Here is an 18,412-nt window from a genome sequence, read left to right as displayed (position 1 = left end):
ACACACACACACACACACACACCTGACACACACCTCTTGCATTGGTCATTTTCATCAGAGCTTCTTTCTCTCGTGTTTGAAACGGTCAGGGAATTAGCTGCACTGTGCGCGCGCGCGTTAAGCCACGGGTTCGGGATCGCGCGAGGATTGTCTACCATGTCAGCTTCTCGCCAGGCTGCGCACCTCGCGCGTCTTAGCATCCATCTCCATAGCAAAGCACTGATCCTCCACGAGCACTGGTGAGTCCACTTTTTTCTCTTCTATGATGTAAAGAAAGGGTGATTTCAAGCAAATTGCATTTAGATATGTTACTCTTTCAATTCTTTAGCGTGATGTCGGGTTTGAACGTGTCTTTTTGCACTTTGACACTTAATAATTGGAACTATAGGTGCTTGTGTGGACATTAGGATTACTCCGTAAACAAAGCTTCACCTTAACCCCTGTTTAGTGTTGAAATCCCCCGATTGCTGCAGGGTCGCGTGCCAAGGGCTGTTTCTTTTCTTTTTTATTTACCTCTGACCATCTGGATGCACACAACTGTTGCGTCCATGAACGATTAATTAAACACATAGTTATCGAGTAAACACATCCTGGCAACTGATTGAGGATTAATTAGTCAAAATGGAATCTAATTAGTTAAATGTATCCTCTGCTGTGGATGCTGTTTTGTTTTTTTTAAATACAAATGTACAGGCTGGTGTAGCTACAGGTTAAAGTAAAACTCAATGCAAGTCCAGGTGATTTACACTTTTATTTAATTTATAACTAATGTTAAACTAAAGTCTTTCTTTGTTTTAAAACTGTATGTTTCCTGTTATGGCATTAGAAAGGAATTATTTAGATGTTAAAATTAGCAAAGTGTAATCTGCTGTATCTCAGGACAGGCAGTATTAGACCTTTCCTCTGTTGCCCTTTGCCTCGTTCTTGTTAGTGTGAGGGTGCAGCTGACTCTCCTGCCTGTCGGAGAGCTTACAAGCCTTTAAACCCCGGGCAGAGACACGCTTGGATGCATTTGCGCATTCCTCTTGTGCCGTCTCCATGGGGAACAGGCAACTATATATAAACAATAACTAATGCTTAATACTCAGGCATTACTTATAATTATGTACGAAACTAAAAGCTATATCAAGATAATCTAATAAAAAATGATACATTTGATGTCTGGTAAACTCAATTAGCAAAGGTGTGTTTCAGGAAAAATTAAATGCCCCTGATATTTTAAACTTAAATGTTTTCTTACATTGCACACAATGACAACATTTCAAGTTCATTATTTAATTAGTTTATTGCTCTTTAATTATCATGTTGTCCTTATTTTAGGTAAATATATCACTATATCAAGTACCCAAAAAATACTGAACAACTGTTTCACCTTTCATTTATTTGACCAATTAAAATTGTTTTGGTGAGTTAATGTAAAGATGGACCAGGCCCAAAGAACAGCACAAAAACATTTTACAAATATCATAAAAGGAATAAGATAACAGTCACAGATGGAAATATTAGTTATTTTCTAATACGTACAAAGGCATGGTGGTCTGTCTCTAATGTTCTGGTTTATTGAGGCTTAATTTAAGTCTCAATAAACAATTTTATTTGATTAACAACTTGTAAGCAGTCTCTGAGACGGCATGAATATCAGCCATTACAGAAAAGGTATGACTTGTACGCAAAGAGAGAAATGCACCATGTGCTGAGAATGCTGCTAACAACATACTTTCTTTTTAAATGCTGTTTTATTTTATTTTATTGTAATTACATTGCCTTGTTTTTATGGTGCTGCAAAGAAAACATTTCCCAAATTGGGATCAATAAAGTAATTCTATCCATTCATCTATCAGCCTATCTATCAACCTATCTATCTATCCATTCATCCATCCATCTATCCATCTATCCATCTATCTATACAGTATGAGATCAACAAACTCAGAACTCTATGTTTCTCCAAGAACAACCACAGTAGAACTCGTACTCATTCTGTACTGATGTGACTTTAAAACACATCAACTGTCCTCATGAAATGCAACATGAATTGGACTAATCCCAAGAGGTAGGAAAAATACATATGTTTGTGTCAATAGGATATAAGTTATCCAAAATTTGTGTTACTTTATTTCTAAATAACTAACATTTCACCTTCTTTACATCACTTTTAAGAAGTTTGATAAGAAAACATCATTCTTTTGTCTATTTGCTCACAAGTGAATGTAAAAGAGAGAAAATATAGCTTTAAATGTTACTTGTTGTTAATGAAATGTTCCTGTGTGCATTTCATAGTGTCCATACTCAATATTGTCAGCATTTTACCTGTTTTCTGCACCTAGCATTTATTGTCTGCATGCCTGATAGAATGCAAATCGTCATCATTTGTTTTATGAGGGATACAAATCAAAGGTTTCAGCATCCACTGACCTAAATAGCACTGTTTCAAGATAGATTAATTGTTACATAATCCCTTTTTGACCTGCTGAACCCTAAGAGATATATTCTCACTTTCCATCTTTGCTGTGTGTTTGCCAACACATTGTAAAGTGGGATAATCAGGGATGTGCGGGGGTTGTAAGGAGATTGACGTTTGAAGCACTCTATATGTACCCTGATCGGTTGACTGTTAGTGTATTTGTTTATCTCGAGGCTCTCGAGTGAATAGCTTAAACCTGGCATGGGACAATTACTGAAAGCATCGCCCCTTTCTCTTTCACTCACAATAAAACCTAATGATTGAATCTGGATGGCACTTTAACCGGTCATCTGTCTAGATACGATTTAAAGGGTTAAATATCGTATAAGTATATTTCCTATCTTACAACCTGATCAGAAACGGCATTCATAAATGTTTGAATTGAAACATTGCAGAATACATTTCCATTGCTTGTTATAAGTCAAAGTTTCAAATGGAATTAACAGGAACCGTTTAAGGGTGTGAACTATGGAGAAAAAGTCACAGATGTCTTGTTTATAAAAGCATTTGTAGGGACTTTATTTGGCATTAGAAAACGGATGTAGTCTTTGAGCTCAATTAAAACATGTCACGATACTCTCGTCCCAAACTAAATGAATGTCTTGCATGAAATTCCAAGTTGCGTTGTCACTTGTTGACAGAACACACACAGGAAGGGCACCAAACAATCTAATTATAAGGCTTATTGTAATTAACTTAAAGCCATTCAAACTATGTTTCCTGGTAACAATAGTTTTATCCATTTAGCTGTTTCCAAACTTGGAACAGTTGAGAAAGTGAATGGTACATGTTAGGGTGATTAATTGTGTTATTTTTTACTCTTAAAAACACTTTTTCACTTTTTTCATGTCTATGGATTCCACCCCGTCATGCCCATGTGCTTCTGTTTGTGTGAGACTTAACTTCTTAGTTTCCCTTTAACACTTCCGTGTTCCGTAGAATGAGCCTAGTGACCAAATTACCCCCAACAGATTGTAAACTGTGCTGCTTGGATTGCAGCGTGAGCTTAATCTGAGCCTATAGTTTCAATTGGGTGAAAAAGAGATGAGACAGCTTAACTTTGACTTATTTTGCCAGTCTGAAGTATCTACTACTGTGAGATTTTTCAAACACAATACTCAAAAGTAAAATTGATCTAAAACAACGAAATAAAATATTATTACCAATAAGTAAAACATTGGGTTGTCCATTTTTTCCCAATATGACGTTGATAAGCTACATAATTAAAGGACTTCAGACTGTTGTTTTAGTCCTAAAGAACTATTAGATCATCTTACATTTAGTATTTTTAAATCTGGTATAAATTCAATCTTCACAACTGGATATACAATCAGTGACTATGGTCGCAACAAAACACACTAAGGTCACACAGAGGTAAGGGACCATTGTGTTTAAATAATATAATCTAGCTGGGAGTAATGGTGCCTGCATTAACAGATTATGTTTTTCCATCAACAGACACAGAACTGGTGATCGTCCCATTTTCTGAATGCTTAATTCTTGTTTTTCTGTTCATGTAACGACAGTGATGAAACGGAAAAGAACGTGTGCCTGTCACCACAGAAATGAGTGAGCCGTCTTCCAGTCACTCAGTGAAGCTTGTGTCATTGGCCCAATCACTGTCCCAGCTTGGGTTTGAGGCCGCCAATGGAAGTCCTCTCACCCCCCCTGACGATGACGAGCCCCCTCCTCCGGTATGAACTTCTATGAATGTATACAGTCACATCCTGAAGCCTTAACATCCTGCAACATTGCGTACCTAATTGTCCTGAGTACTTCTTAAATTCCCTGTTGTTACCCCTCAACACTGACCCCATACCTTTGTGGGTTTTTTCTCTAGGATTCCGGCATCGAGCTAGGCCCTGGACTATTTTTCTCCGATGGCAAGAGAAAAGTTGACTATGTCCTTTGCTACAAATACAAAAAAAAGCATTCCAAGGCACGCCTTTCACTTGCGTCCAATGGGAGTGTCCCCATTCCGATTACGGGCCGCTGGGAGATGGAGGCAGAGTCTGGGGATGGAGGTGGTCCTGCAGGAGACGTGGAGGAGTCAAAGCTGACTGAGGAGGAAAAGGCTTTAATGAGGGAAGAGTTTGAAGAGGGTCTAATGGAAGCTGGACTACAGCTAGAGCGTGATAAAGAGGTGTGTTTTTGCTTTTACAGTGCTTTCACCGTGATTATTTTTCATGCGCTGTACACTTCTATAGACGTTTATGCGTCAGAGCTGACCTTAAGTGATGTGAACATAAATCCTGTCATGGACGGCTGCCAAACAGGTTGAGGGGAGGATTGAGCTTGTCCCTTAAAACTGATGGACATGCCCGCACTCTGGTTAAAAATAGCATTTATTACTTATTAGTGATGTATTAAAAGATTTTATAATAGTAGAAATGACAGCAATAAGTATGTTGGATGTCTTTTGTTGTGTACATTATATAGGATCTGCAAGTGTGTGAATATGTGTGTGTCTTTGCGTGTGTGTTGGCGTTTGTGTTTGTGAGATGGTTGTGTGTTAAATCAGCTGCTGTTTTGGTTGAGGATTAAGAACACTCGCCATGAGTCTAAAGCCAAAGGCCAGATTATAGGGCCTTATTAGAGAGTGATCCACTGCTCAGAAGTGTGTGTGCTGAAACATGAGTGCACAGTGGGGGAGATTGGTGGGTTTAGTTTTGATTGAATGGGTAGAAGGGGGCACTCAGTGGTCACTGTGTTCTGTACAGCATGTCTATCTGTCCGCCTGTGGTTGAATACGATAAGGATCACATTTTGGTAACTGAGCTATGAAGGTTTCATCCGATTGTTTACTGTTGTGGGTATGACTATGCTTAGTTGTGTTGTTTGTTTGGGCTACAGCGTCAGGAAGTTCATTTACACAGGTTTTCCTCATGATTGGGCAGTTTGTTTTGTATAATTCTTATTCATAGTTGGTAAAAATATGAATCTTTTAATCAAAATGTTTCCTTTGCATAACTGTTTGATGATTTCAGATCAGAATGAGGTAGCCTAATTGTAGTGCATAGAGTCTAATGATGGATTTTCCTGTTGCTGTCGGAAGATTGCTGGTAAATTGCTGGTGACACACAGTATTAGAGGTGTTGGTTGAGCCTGTGCAGAAGTAGCTGTCTTGCATTAAAGTCATTATAGTAATAGCATGGGCAGGTTGTAATTCTGAAGCTAGATAGGTAATAGCTTGTCACTTTTCACATTATCAAATTTGATAACTGGCTACATTACAGTGGCTTTCTAAGAACCTAGTCCAACATTCTCTGCATTCATTTTCTATACTTTGGAGGATTGGGAAGTTCTAGGCTTGACATAATGAGATTTCCTACAAATCAGCCTCATTATTACACAAAGTAGCATACTTACAGGTTTAAGGAAGGCTCATTTGGCTGCCTTTGGTCAACTAACAAGAGCATTACATCAAAGACAAAGGAAGTGAAAAAAAAAACAGACACACAGTTAATCTATTCATAGAGGCCTGTAATCCTAATCTAATTAAACATATACACAATGGTTGAAGTAATGCATTTTGTGTTTTGATTATTTTAATGTTTATTATATGTGTGTATATTGGCAGAGGGCCAAAGGCATAGGGTTTATCCGGCTTCACATCCCATGGCCAATACTCAGTCGAGAAGCGGAGCTCCAGAAGATCAAAGTGGCTGTGAAAAAGGTCAGCAGCCATTTACACACCCTGGTTTTTAATGTTAAGATTGAATGTAACATGAATCATACATTTGCAGAAGAATACTTTGGGTGCACTGAGTTGAACCGATCAAACTCTGTCCATGTGTGTTTTCATTGAGCAGAAGTGTGAGTTGCGGAAACGGATGGGAATTGCTGGGATGTGGGATTCCATTATGAGCAAAATCAGCACACCGTTTCTACCGGACGTTCCTGACTGTGAAGTCCACAGAGACTCACAGACACGCGTCCACTTCAAAACCCTCAAGCATCCTTTTATCAGAGACAAGCTCCACCTGTGAGTACCTGTCGTTCCCGCTCACATGCACACATTTAGTGGAAGGGAAACTAACCCACTTTAGCCGCGCCCTTGACTGGGGACACTCATGCCCTTCAGTTGAGTCATGATAAGTGATTTAGATAACACCCATAATATCTAAATCACCTGCAGGCTGTGTGCTTACATCATTCTTATCATAACATGGTGGAGCTTTCATGTAAATTAATTTTACTGTTTAGACTACTGAAATCCTACTGGGACACAGTAAGTGACGAAATAAGCTTAAGTTATTTCCTTATGTTACCGGAATTATTTGATTAAAAAACACACAAAAGAAAAACTTGCATTTGGGAAATGTTAAAGTCAGTGAAGTCTTTTGATAATATTAATAAACATAAGATAAGATAAAATATGCTTTACTAATCCCAAATTGGGAAATGTTTTTGTTGCAGCAGCATGTAAAACAAAGTTTTGCACATAATTAGAAATAAAAAAAGATTAGAAAAATAAACAATTATATAATACAAACATCTCAAAATAGAAGATAAAACACATTTTAGTCTTTGATTACTTCCTGTCATTTCCTGCAGGTACGACATCAAGTCAACAGAAACCTTATTTGACAACGCAACACGCAGCAGAATAGTGAGTACAGAAGAATTCTACACATTTTTTGTAAGGAAAAATATTTGTATCTATGTAGTTGAGCTCACAATTTGGATTTTGCTTTTTTTGTGTTTAGGTGGCTGAGATTATTTCCCGCACTGTCTGCAGTCGAACATGCCAAACCACTGGTGAGGTCTAAGTTTAGCTGTGGTATAATTCTCCTTATTGATATTGTTCATATGCATACTGTCAGTTAAGTTCATGCTACCTCTCAACGTGCCTGTGACACTGCGTTGCACTTCCAAATTTTGTATTAAGGCATCAACTCATTATTGGCTCAGGGTGTCTACGACTCTGCCTTCCCTCTGCATGATGTGAGTACAACAGAAAAAGAAACTTCACTTGACAATGTTCTCTATGTTTAGGGCCTTTTTGAGTAATACAGCACCAAAAAATTAGATGATAGAAAAAAATACACTTCCAAAAAGGCAGTGAATCTCTATATAAGCGTGTGATTTTTTTTTTTTACAGGGGTCGTTCACAAGGAGAGGGCGAAGGGATCAGCGAAATGACAGACAGGTGAGTTGAGTGGACCCAAATTGTTCAAAGACAACATTTTCTCTAACAGCCTACTACAAATATTGATGAATCAGTTGATTTGGTACCTGTCACTTTTTAGGGGCGGTAACATATATTGTAAAGAGTTCAAAGTTATAACAGCAAAGCACTCTTTTAAGTGTGTGATTCCTTTTTCCCTGTCAACTTACTGTTGGAAAGCATTGAAACTGCAGTACATTGTCATATTAAATCCTATCTGCAATGAAACCAGTGTCAACTTTTGATTTACTCTTGTGTCGGGAACTTTTAGCTCCTCCATGAAGAATGGGCCAACTATGGAGTCATGTACAAATACCAGCCCGTCGACTTGATCAGGTACAGAGCAGTTAGTGAGATCAAAAAAAGTCTTTAGCTACAGCTAGAGTTGGGACTGCAATATATACATTCTGTTCTCATGGTGGTTAACTAGAAAGCTCATGATGAGTCTTAAATGTAAGGGATCTAAATAAACAGTAAACTTCTAGTGAACTAACCATGAACCAATAGTTGTGTTAGGAGAATGTGTTGATATCAGCGCGGCACTAGCCTTCACTGGGATAATCTGGCCTTTAGCTGGGAAACTTTGTACTACTGTGAAACTCGATTGGACTGTAAGCAGGCAACTAGTTAATACATTTGCTTCATTTGAACAGGAAGTACTTTGGAGAGCAAATTGGGTTGTATTTTGCCTGGCTCGGTGTTTATACTCAGCTCCTCATCCCCCCCTCTGTGCTGGGCATCATTGTCTTCCTATACGGTTTATTCACTGTGGACACCAATGTGCCAAGGTAGGCCGATAAAAAAACTCTTACGCATGCTTATCAGAAGTACACTATATTATCACAATACATTTGGAAACATTATTCTCTTTGCTCAGCCAGGAGACATGTGATGAACACCTGAACATCACCATGTGTCCACTGTGTGACGGAATGTGTGACTACTGGCTCCTGAGTACGGTCTGCTCACTGGCCCGAGCCTCGTACCTGTTTGACAATGGAGTAACTGTCCTCTTCGCAATCTTCATGTCTCTGTGGGGTAACTAATCATTCAAAGACACTTCCTTGATCATGTTACAGCTGTTTATTTCTGTAGACCAGCTCAGAAGGAGTGACAGTGAAAGTATTAATAATTGGATAAAGGCATACGAGTTATATCAATAACACGCTGCTACTGTAAATGTAAATGTTCTGTAGGACAATTTTGAGGTGACACATGTTTTTATAAATTCTAGTGGAAAACATTTCTCTAAAAAAAGGAATACTTCACCTCCAAAAAGATCATTTCTAAATCAATTACTCATCCCATGTTAGCTTAAATTGCAAAATGCACATTCTTGATTAATTTATGTCAATTATTTCATCAACAGGCAAACTATTTTAAAAAATCAGGTCCAAACCCTCACACAACTTAGTGTAAGCAGTATAATAACATGTAATTTGTTCAGACTCATCCTAACTGCTACCTAAACAAAAAGCATTTTTACAAAAGTTCCCGACTTTAAAAAGACTTGTGTGTATGCTGACGTTTTTTGCAAATGGCTTGGGAAGTGGTGAGCATACGAATGAATAATAAGACATGGATTAAGAGGTGTTTGTTCTAGATTTGCTCCTGTTAAATGCAGCAAACATTTACTTTCATTAAGAGTTTTCTCTGTTTTTGGATTCTGCATTCAGTGTGAGGGTACACAAGCCATGGCTAGGTAATGGGTCTAGAAATCATAAAACAAGATAAGATTGACTTTATTAATCCCACTGGGAATTACAATACAGCACAAGTCATTGCACATAGAAATAAAATTCAATAAGAAATAAACAATTCTAAAGAGTGAACATCATAAGGAAGTCACCATCATTTTGGATGTTAAGTATGCCTTTAAAAACATTTGCTTAGTTTGGTTTGCTGTTAAAGACGGCTTATATTACTCCATAACTAAAACATTATTGCCCACTATAAGACCTTTCTTGTGTAATCAAAGAAAACGGGGGATACTTTTGTATTGTTAACAGCTAATGATTATTATTCCTTCTGTGTATGTCCTTGTAGCTGCCTGTTTCCTCGAGCACTGGAAAAGGCGCCAAATGTGTCTGAAACATATGTGGGACCTTACAAGCCTTGAGGATGAGGAGGTACAAAAATAGATTGAAGAATACTGACAATAAACACACACCCAGTATTTGGGAATAGACACAGTCTGAACTGCTTGTCTTTGTGAGTATGCATGTTTTTCTCCATGTTGTTAGGTCATCCAGGGTTAACCCCGAGTTGAAGCATGACTTCATTTGTTGTTTCCCTTGCAGATTATCATTTGTGACAGAATAGTGTCAACCCACACATTTACACTTGACCACCAGAGCACTAACACGGCTCTTTACCCTGCTAATGGCTGTAATGGGATTGCTCTGTTCTTAAGGATTGTGCTTGCTGGTGACACAGCAGGGTTAAATTATAAACACTTCCAGCTTTGCAACCCCAATACAATCTGTTTTTTCTCTGTCTCTCTTTATGTATTTCATTCATTGCTGCTTATAGGAGCGAGTCCAGGTTGGTATTATTTATAGTTTTTTTAGTTTAGTTTAATTTGGGGACATTTATAAGCAGTGAAAAGCCATATAATCCAAATCATTTATCCAAATCTGGAAAACGCATCATAAAAGGCATTTTGAATGCAATTACTGTACTTTTATACAAAATGCGATTGCAAATGTTTCACAGTTAATTATTATCTTTGACTGTAAATAGGACTCCAAGTTTTTCTCTTCACTTTGGATTTAGGAAGAATATTCCGAGCTGTCGGGGAAAATACTCCTCTTAATCTTTACTCTATATAAAAAAAACTGTGCTCCCTTTGAGAAAATGTATGAATTTTTAATATAAGTCCCTGGAATAACTTGATTCTGTCCAGGTGTAGGCCACTAATGAAATACAACTGCTTTTTCAATCAGAAATGCCATAGAATATAGCTCTGTTGTATATGTCTGTCTAACCATAACCTCTGTAATTGCTACTGCTGACCAAAGTCAACATACTAAGTTGTGGTGTGAGGTTTTGTGTGTGTTTTACCATGTGCTTACTCTTGTGAAGGAGGAGCTGAGGCCTGAATATGAAGAAGCTCTGCAGGAGAAAAAAGCAAAGGTGAAAGAACTGTCAAAGAAGAAGGTATTGTTTCTGAGCGTATGCTTCGGTTACAATATTGCGACTTGTGACACAAATTGGTTCAAGTGCGGTTCTAACTAACACGTTCCTCATTCTGTTTTGACCTGCAGTTGGCTCAAGTTGGGGATGGTATAGATGGAGAGAAAGACCAAATGCTGGCCTCACAGGTATCACTGCACCCTTCTGTGTGATAGGACTGTATATGGAGACAGTTGCTATTGGGAGACGGTAGGGCTGTTACAACACTTGCTTCATAGCAACATTATCCATATAAGCATTAATTACAGCGTGTCTGAGTTTTTAATCAAACGTGAAGTTGTAAAAAACAACTCTGTCTGTTTGAGTTTATGTCTGGGAACAAAAAGGAAGCCACCTTCACCTACAGTGGATGGTTGACTCCAAAGCTGCTTACCTTCCTGAGATTAGCTCAGATTACTGATAGAGAGAGAAAAAGGGAGGAGGGAGAGGGACAAGAGGAGGGGATTTCTGTCCTATCAGGCGGTAAACACGCACCTGCCAGACAAAAACCATAATGTCTGTGTGAAAAACCTGTGGGCAGAATTAATGTATGTCACTTACTGTTCATGCACTAAAGTACATTACAGTGTGTGTGTGTGTGTGTGTGTGTGTGTGTGTGTGTGTGTGTGTGTGTGTGTGTGTGTGTGTGTGTGTGTGTGTGTGTGTGTGTGTGTGTGTGTGTGTGTGTGTGTGTGTGTGTGCGTGTGTGCATACGTGCATGTGTGTCTGTGTGTGTGAGTCTTTGTTTGCCTGTGTTTTTGTCTGTGTACCCAAGTAACATGCATGTTTTCTCGACAGCTTGAACCAGAGTCCCTGGAGATTGAGGATCACCTTTCAGGATATCTCATCAATGTGTCCACTTTACTACTACTGGTACTGCATTTATATTCATCTTCTTAAAACGCTTTCAACTCATGATTAAATAACGATTACTGTCGTTTTTGATGAGGATATTGTGCGATAGAAATCCGCTGCCTTTTCCTCCTGTCATTGTCTGTCTATTATTTTCTCACAATTATGGTGTTAATAGTAGTGACCCAAAATGAGTGTAAGCAAAAAAAAATGTATTCTGTGTACTTGCTCCAGACATTGAAGACCAAAAAAACAAATGCTAATTCAAAATTAACAGAAAGATAAAACCGTGCTAACAACGAAGAGAGAAAACATAAAAAGTAGAGCAGTAGCAAACAAAAAAAAAGGTCATTTACATGCACTAAAATGCACACACTGATCATAAAGAATAGCCATTCAAAAAAAATCACATTTTGTTGTCTAACTTTAATATTGTGGGCATGTGTGATGTGTGTGCAGATATTCGTCACCTTCTCAGCAGTTTTTGGGGTGGTAGTTTATCGTATCTGCATGTTGAGTGTGTGGTCTATGAACCCTGATCCTGAAGCCAAGGCCAGCGTTAGGATGACCGTCACCACCACAGGCATCATCCTCAACATGCTCGTTGTTCTGGTGTTGGAAGAGGTCTACGGATCGATCGCTGTGTGGCTGACTGAACTGGGTATTCAATTTAATGCTGTCATTACGTAAAGGGTTGAATTGTCACATCTCACAATGACCAATTTGCTGAACAGATTTACACATTTGACTAAAAGAGAATATTTAAGCATGTAGGGTCATGTTACTTATTTAGATTCCTTTGGATGAAAATCAATCACTGTGATTGATTAATAAAACTATGAGCAGGAGTGCGTAACATGATGTGTTGACTTTCTATGCGTCTCCTTTCCAATAGAACTTCCTAAGACAAAGGAAGAGTTTGAAGAGAAGCTGATCTTTAAGTCTTTCTTCCTCAAGTCCATGAACGCCTTTGCACCTATTTTCTATGTGGCCTTCTTCAAGGGCAGGTGTGTGTCTCTTATTAAATCGTACTTGTCTTACTTCTCCACATTGTCTTTCCTTATTGCTTATTATGCAACTTCTTTTCCAACAGGTTTGCTGGGCGGCCTGGTGATTATGTTTATGTCTTTGGAGATTATCGCATGGAGGAGGTATGTTCCCTTACACAAATGTAATGTTATTGTTTACGTGTGTGTGTGTGTGTGTGTGTGTGTGTGTGTGTGTGTATGTATGTACAGGTAATGTGCATCTGTGTCTTGAGCAAAACATTTTTTTTTCCTACAGTGTGCCCCACCAGGCTGCCTCATCGAGTTGTGCATCCAGCTTAGCATGATCATGCTTGGAAAGCAGCTCATCCAAAACAATGTATTCGAGGTTCTCATACCGTAAGTACATAAAGATTTTAACTTACACTTCTCCTTTATTGATCGAACGTTGCAATCTTTGCTCTGACTCTGCACGCTGTTGTCATGTTTCTTTGCAGTAAGCTGAAAAAGATGTACAGAACTATACAGGAAGAAAAGGGAAAGAAAAGAGCAGCAGAAGATGAGGATTCTGAAACAGAGGAGAAGAGACCAAAGCAACAATTTGACAAAGATTTCACCCTTGAACCCTTTGAAGGGGTGACCCCAGAGTACATGGAAATGAGTGAGTCTCTTCCTGTCTTTTGCTCACTCTCTCATTTAGTCACTCACTCCCACAATCAAACAATATAATTCTTTATCTTTGTGTGTTTTACAGTAATCCAGTATGGGTTTGTGACTCTGTTCGTGGCCTCCTTCCCGCTGGCACCAGCGTTCGCTCTACTCAACAACGTCATTGAAATCCGCCTCGATGCTGCAAAGTTTGTCACAGAGATTAGGCGGCCTGATGCTGTGAGGTGTAAAGGCATAGGTACAGATCACACATGAGAGCACGTCCACTCTGTCAGTCAGTCTGACATTTGAATCACTTTTTCCCTCAATCTTTTCTGCCTCTGTCTGTCTCACGCATTTCCCTTTCCCTCTTTGTGTTTTTGTCTCTGTGTCTCTTTTCATGCACATGCTATATCCAGGGATTTGGTACAACATACTCTGTGGAATCAGCAAGTTTTCTGTCATTACCAATGTAAGTGTGTGTGTGTGTAGCTGTGTGTATATACTGTATGTATCTACTGTGCCCCTAAACTGGATGTGCACAAAACGTTACTTAACGTTTTGAATACTGACTAATATATGTATAATATAATATATCATATATCATTTCATACTTTAAGCAACTTCAATTAGAAAAGGGTTCTTCATTATTTGGTACCCCTTCAATTCCACAGTGTAACTCATACACAGCTGTCATAAATACGGACAGCTGTTACTTTACAGGTGCATGTGTATACAGTATGTCATCATCTTATGATATGATACAAGAGCAGGACTGATCGAGATACCATTCTCTCTATTACAAGTCAGTGTAGCATCAAAAACGATTTTGAAGCTGTTAACATTAAAATGATTTCAAGGTAAAAAGCGTTGCTTTGAAGAGACAGTGGATCATCATGTGTAAACAGGAGCCCTCTGGAGTGTCTGTCTAACAAACAAATGTGTTACATTCACTATTTCTTACCTTTTCTTCTAAAAACCTTTGCAAAATAGTTATTTGCGTTAATACATTAACATTGATGTTTGCTAGCTGGCAATCTCCTTTTCTCTTGACTTTGACGGTGCCTTTCTTTACACAATGTACCAGCTATTTTATGAGTTTAGTAACAGAACACCATTGCCAGGAATGTGGTGCCAATTAATTAACTATTGGTTTTGGCTGTACTTGTGGGTTTCATATGTAAAGTAACTAGTGACTTTGTCTGTCAAAATATTGGAGTATAGCATCACAAAACATGCCATAAACACATTGACATATTACGTTTAAAGTGGTCAAAACTCTCACAGGGCACCTTTAAGTCTATATCTGAGTCTACTTCGTTCCTGGGTACAATGTTGTTTACCTGAGCTGTTTCCTGTTGTTTAAATTAGTTTTTTTTTTGTTTGATCTCTCAGTAGTAGGGCTCTATCTAAGAGAAAAAACACAACAAATATTGATATAAATGTAGTTGTTGTAGGTCAATTATATTGTTGGTATACAAATATATAAATATAAATATTTTTTTTAATTAAGTTTAAGCTTTGGTTGAATATATCTGAACACCAGTTGCTGTTGCAGCACTAAATGTACATGCTGATCATATTACAGTCTTGTAAATTCATCACTTCATGCTTGTCTTCCCAGGCGTTTGTCATCTCCTTCACGTCAGAGTTTGTCCCACGTATGGTCTACCAGTACATGTACAGTGAAAATGGCACCATGAAGGGCTACACAGAGCACTCACTGTCCTACTTTAATGTCACCAACTTCCCACCGGGCAGTGCGCCCACCTCCACGCTCATCACCGGAGTCTCTATGTGCAGGTCAGACTGACTCTCTTATCCCTGACCTACCTAGATTTTCCTTTAAATCCTTGAGCCCAGCAGCTTAGCTCTTACTTTACCTAATTACCAAACTTGACTGGAGTATTCAGAAACTGTCAAATGTAGGCAAATCCCCAGATTTTTCTCTGATTATCAACCTTTTTTGATTTATGGTAGTCTATGATTTTCCTTTCAAATACACTGTCTGTGTTTTTCAGGTATAAGGACTACAGAGACCCACCCTGGGACTCTCATGCGTACACCTTCTCTAAACAGTACTGGTCTGTCCTGGCTGCAAAATTGGCCTTTGTAATATTCTTCCAGGTATGAAAATATTATTTATAATGGTGCTAATATTAATGTCTAAAAAGCATTCCCTGATCTCCAAGTCTTTCTTTCTCAAACCCAGCACCAATGCAACCAATAAATATGTGGCATTGTTGTAATAGCAGATGTGTACTCTATCTTATTTAGTTATTTACTCATTCTTCATCTTTTTTTTTTCTGGCACATTAATGAAGTTAAAAAATTTGTAGGGAAGCGCCAAACAAACATGTCCTCTCCTGATACAGATTTTTACACATCAGCTTAGAATGTGTGCTTGACCAGATTGCAGAAGACACTTCATTTTTCCCAGATCTAAATTCTTGGGATTCTTTTATGTAAGCTAACATAAAGCAAGGGATTGCAATGGTGCTTGTCTGAAGCCCGCCGTGACTGAATTAGTTTATCTGAACAGCTGAAGGTCAATCATTAATGTCATTCCAAAATTAAGCCGATGGAGTTATGCATTGATGTAAATGGCAGATGATTAGGACCACTGACACTTCCCTGCGCTTATTAAATCCTATTAATATATACCTTTTGATGTGTAACCTAATTTAATGTAAAAACACCGCCTGTCTTTTCCCCTACAGAACTTTGCAATGTTCCTCAGCATGTTGGTGGCCTGGATGATCCCAGACGTACCACGATCTCTGCGGGAACAGCTGAAGAAAGAGAACATGATGCTGATGGAGTTTCTGCTGAATCAAGACCAAGGAGCACGTGCCAAATCTCACTCCCCCGAACACTCAATCTCCTGCTATCCCGCCATAGAAATTGTGCTGGAAGAACCAATGGAAGAACTACAAGAGCCGCTAGTGGAGGAAGAAGAAAGGGTTGAAAACAATCTGGATGAACTCAGAAGTAACAGTGACAGTGATTTAGAGGTTGGGAAGTCTTTCGAAGAAGTTGAAGAAAAGGGAAAGGAGGAGCAAGGAGAGGAAGGAGAAGATAAACTTGTAGTAGAACAGGAAGAAGAAAAGGAAAAGGAAAAAGATGGAGAAAGAAATGAAGAGGATGAAAAGGGGGATAATGAGCAAGAGGTAGGAGAAGAAAAAGTAGAAGGTGAAGAAAACAAAGAGCAGGGAGTAGAAGTAGGAGAAAACAAAGAAGAAGAAAAAGAAGTTCCAGAGACAGCTGTTCATGATGAAGAGTTTACTGTCAATCTGGACGACTTCATGATGGAGCTGGGTCTGTTAGGTGAGGGGAGAAAACGTGTTGTGTTGGTCCTCTTTAAGTTTTTGGCTTTTGAGCTTCATTCAGCAATACATGTCTTATCATTTGCCACCTTTTCTGTAAAGAGATGTTATCCTGTTTATAATTCCTTTCTGTATTTCTCTTCCTCTAGATGATGAGCCCTCACCAAGCACAGCTAGAGACACAGAGCTCCCCGGCTCAGAGTCCAAACAGGAACACCAGCAGGAACAGATGCCTGCTTTACATCCATCATCTAAAAGAGGCTCATCCCTGAGTCTGAGTGGCTCCAGGGCAGAACTGACACCTTCAGATTTTGACACTAGGCCATTCTCCTTAATTGCTCCACCTCCCAAAGAGCAAGTTTCCAGGGCGAAGGCCCGCTGCTCCACCCTGCCTTCTCGTCAAAAAGAGTCTGAGGCTTGTTACAGCCTGCCGCGGCCCAGCCACTCCACCAGTCTCACCAGGCTCCATCAGGCAGCCACAATTACTCCCCTGGTTCCACTGGGCTCTTCATTATCGGCCTCAAGCAACCAATTATCTCCCCCACACAGACCTGTGTCAACATCACCTCCTCATTCTGCGGAGTCTCCATCAGCCCAACAGCCCCAAGCCCCCAGTGAACTATTTGTGCTGAAAGGCCCTCCGCCTCAGCAGCCACGCTCCAGGGGCAAAGCAAGGTGCTCCACTCTTCCTCCCCGACAAAGAGCCCCCGGTCCTGAGGAGAGCTCCATCAAGCCTAGCCAGTCCACCAGCTTTACAAATCTGGGGGACTGCATCCCCCCCTCCCCAAGTGAACTAAAGCACAACTCACCAGTATGAGGAGAGCTGGAAGGCAAGGGAAAGGGACCGAGGGGCTCAGAGGGAGGGGGAGGACTATCCAGATTAGCCTCTCCCCTCTGTGACTGGAGCCTCACCCCTCCGTCTGTCCTCCCTCTCTGCCCACATGATACCTGGGGTCTGAAGAGGAACCATCGAGAAACACTGAGCGTCCTTTTATCCCCTTAATCTTCATAGACATGTTTTCACCACTCAGAGGTTTAGGGCTGACACTGACAAAGGGAGTGCTGGACAATTCAGAGAAAAGCGGCTCTGAAACTCTCCCTCCCGTGCCAGAAAACATTACCATTGGAACTTTAACTCTTTCTATTCCTTTTTTTGTTGGTTTTTTTTGTTGGTTTATTTTCACAGCTAAATAGCCACTGCTCTTCTATCCTTTTCAGTTCCACACATGCAGCAGTGCTGCCTTGTAGACCAGAGGAAGATGGAAATATATACAGCACCGCTAGTTTCAACACTTATGCCTGTAGATACCGTTTATTTATATATAGTGGTTTTGATATATAAAACATGTTATTTATAATAAATGAAGGTCATTTTTTAATATCTGTTTTTTCTTGCTAACAAGCAAGGTCATAATATGTTTTATATTGTATTCAGTTTTGGCAACTTTGACACAATGGCTTTTATTTCTTACATCAAATGGGAATATTTGAATAATTTTTATTTCTTACAGTTCATTTGAACAAATGACTCATATTCAGCTTATAAGAATCATTTAGGAAGTAAGAAGAATAAAGAAACATCAAATAAAAATCACTTGTTTTCAGAGAAGAGGAACAAAGTTATTAACCCAACAGCACCCACAAAGCACTCCCAACATGTCTCTAATAAATCCTAATCGGGAGAAGAGGGCGGCGTCATCACTGAAAGGCTTATTGAGTTGTTGCTGCTGCCCCCCTGTGGTGTGTGGTGAAGCACTGAGAAATGATTTGGATAGTGAAGCTCAGTGATGTGTTA

At 39.3% G+C, this 18,412-nt stretch overlaps 1 protein-coding gene across 2 annotated transcripts; it reads left to right on the top strand.

The window, feature by feature from the left end:
* Window positions 1–166: 166 nt before the first annotated feature.
* ano2a (anoctamin 2a) lies at window positions 167–18,211 on the top strand. Of its 2 annotated transcripts, XM_063898522.1 has the most exons (28): window positions 167–239; window positions 3,988–4,155; window positions 4,302–4,604; window positions 6,042–6,137; window positions 6,274–6,446; window positions 7,019–7,073; window positions 7,171–7,222; window positions 7,353–7,408; window positions 7,566–7,613; window positions 7,903–7,967; window positions 8,285–8,419; window positions 8,509–8,669; window positions 9,678–9,760; window positions 10,164–10,175; window positions 10,716–10,790; window positions 10,898–10,954; window positions 11,604–11,678; window positions 12,117–12,318; window positions 12,553–12,664; window positions 12,751–12,808; window positions 12,942–13,042; window positions 13,141–13,304; window positions 13,398–13,550; window positions 13,711–13,763; window positions 14,916–15,094; window positions 15,313–15,418; window positions 16,012–16,618; window positions 16,767–18,211. In XM_063898522.1, the coding sequence occupies exons 2-28, from the start codon at window positions 4,027–4,029 to the stop codon at window positions 17,432–17,434; spliced, it is 3,978 nt and encodes a 1,325-aa protein (XP_063754592.1). In that variant the 5' UTR covers window positions 167–239; window positions 3,988–4,026; the 3' UTR covers window positions 17,435–18,211. The 2 variants fall into 2 exon arrangements, with proteins under 2 accessions (XP_063754592.1, XP_063754595.1); XM_063898525.1 differs by lacking the exon at window positions 10,164–10,175.
* Window positions 18,212–18,412: the final 201 nt, after the last annotated feature.

This window comes from Eleginops maclovinus, chromosome 2, assembly GCF_036324505.1.
Source record: "Eleginops maclovinus isolate JMC-PN-2008 ecotype Puerto Natales chromosome 2, JC_Emac_rtc_rv5, whole genome shotgun sequence".
NCBI lineage: Eukaryota > Metazoa > Chordata > Actinopteri > Perciformes > Eleginopidae > Eleginops > Eleginops maclovinus.
The sequence above is the reverse complement of the archived record's forward strand: the minus strand, read 5'-3'. Positions and strand labels throughout refer to the sequence as shown.

Excerpts from the sequence above, each read along its gene's own strand:
- ano2a (XM_063898522.1), top strand. The coding sequence starts at position 4,027 with ATGAGTGAGCCGTCTTCCAGTCACTCAGTGAAGCTTGTGTCATTGGCC. Across the intron at positions 13,043-13,140 it reads GTATTCGAGGTTCTCATACC|TAAGCTGAAAAAGATGTACA; the intron begins GTAAGTACATAA and ends GTTTCTTTGCAG. Across the intron at positions 13,764-14,915 it reads AGTTTTCTGTCATTACCAAT|GCGTTTGTCATCTCCTTCAC; the intron begins GTAAGTGTGTGT and ends TTGTCTTCCCAG.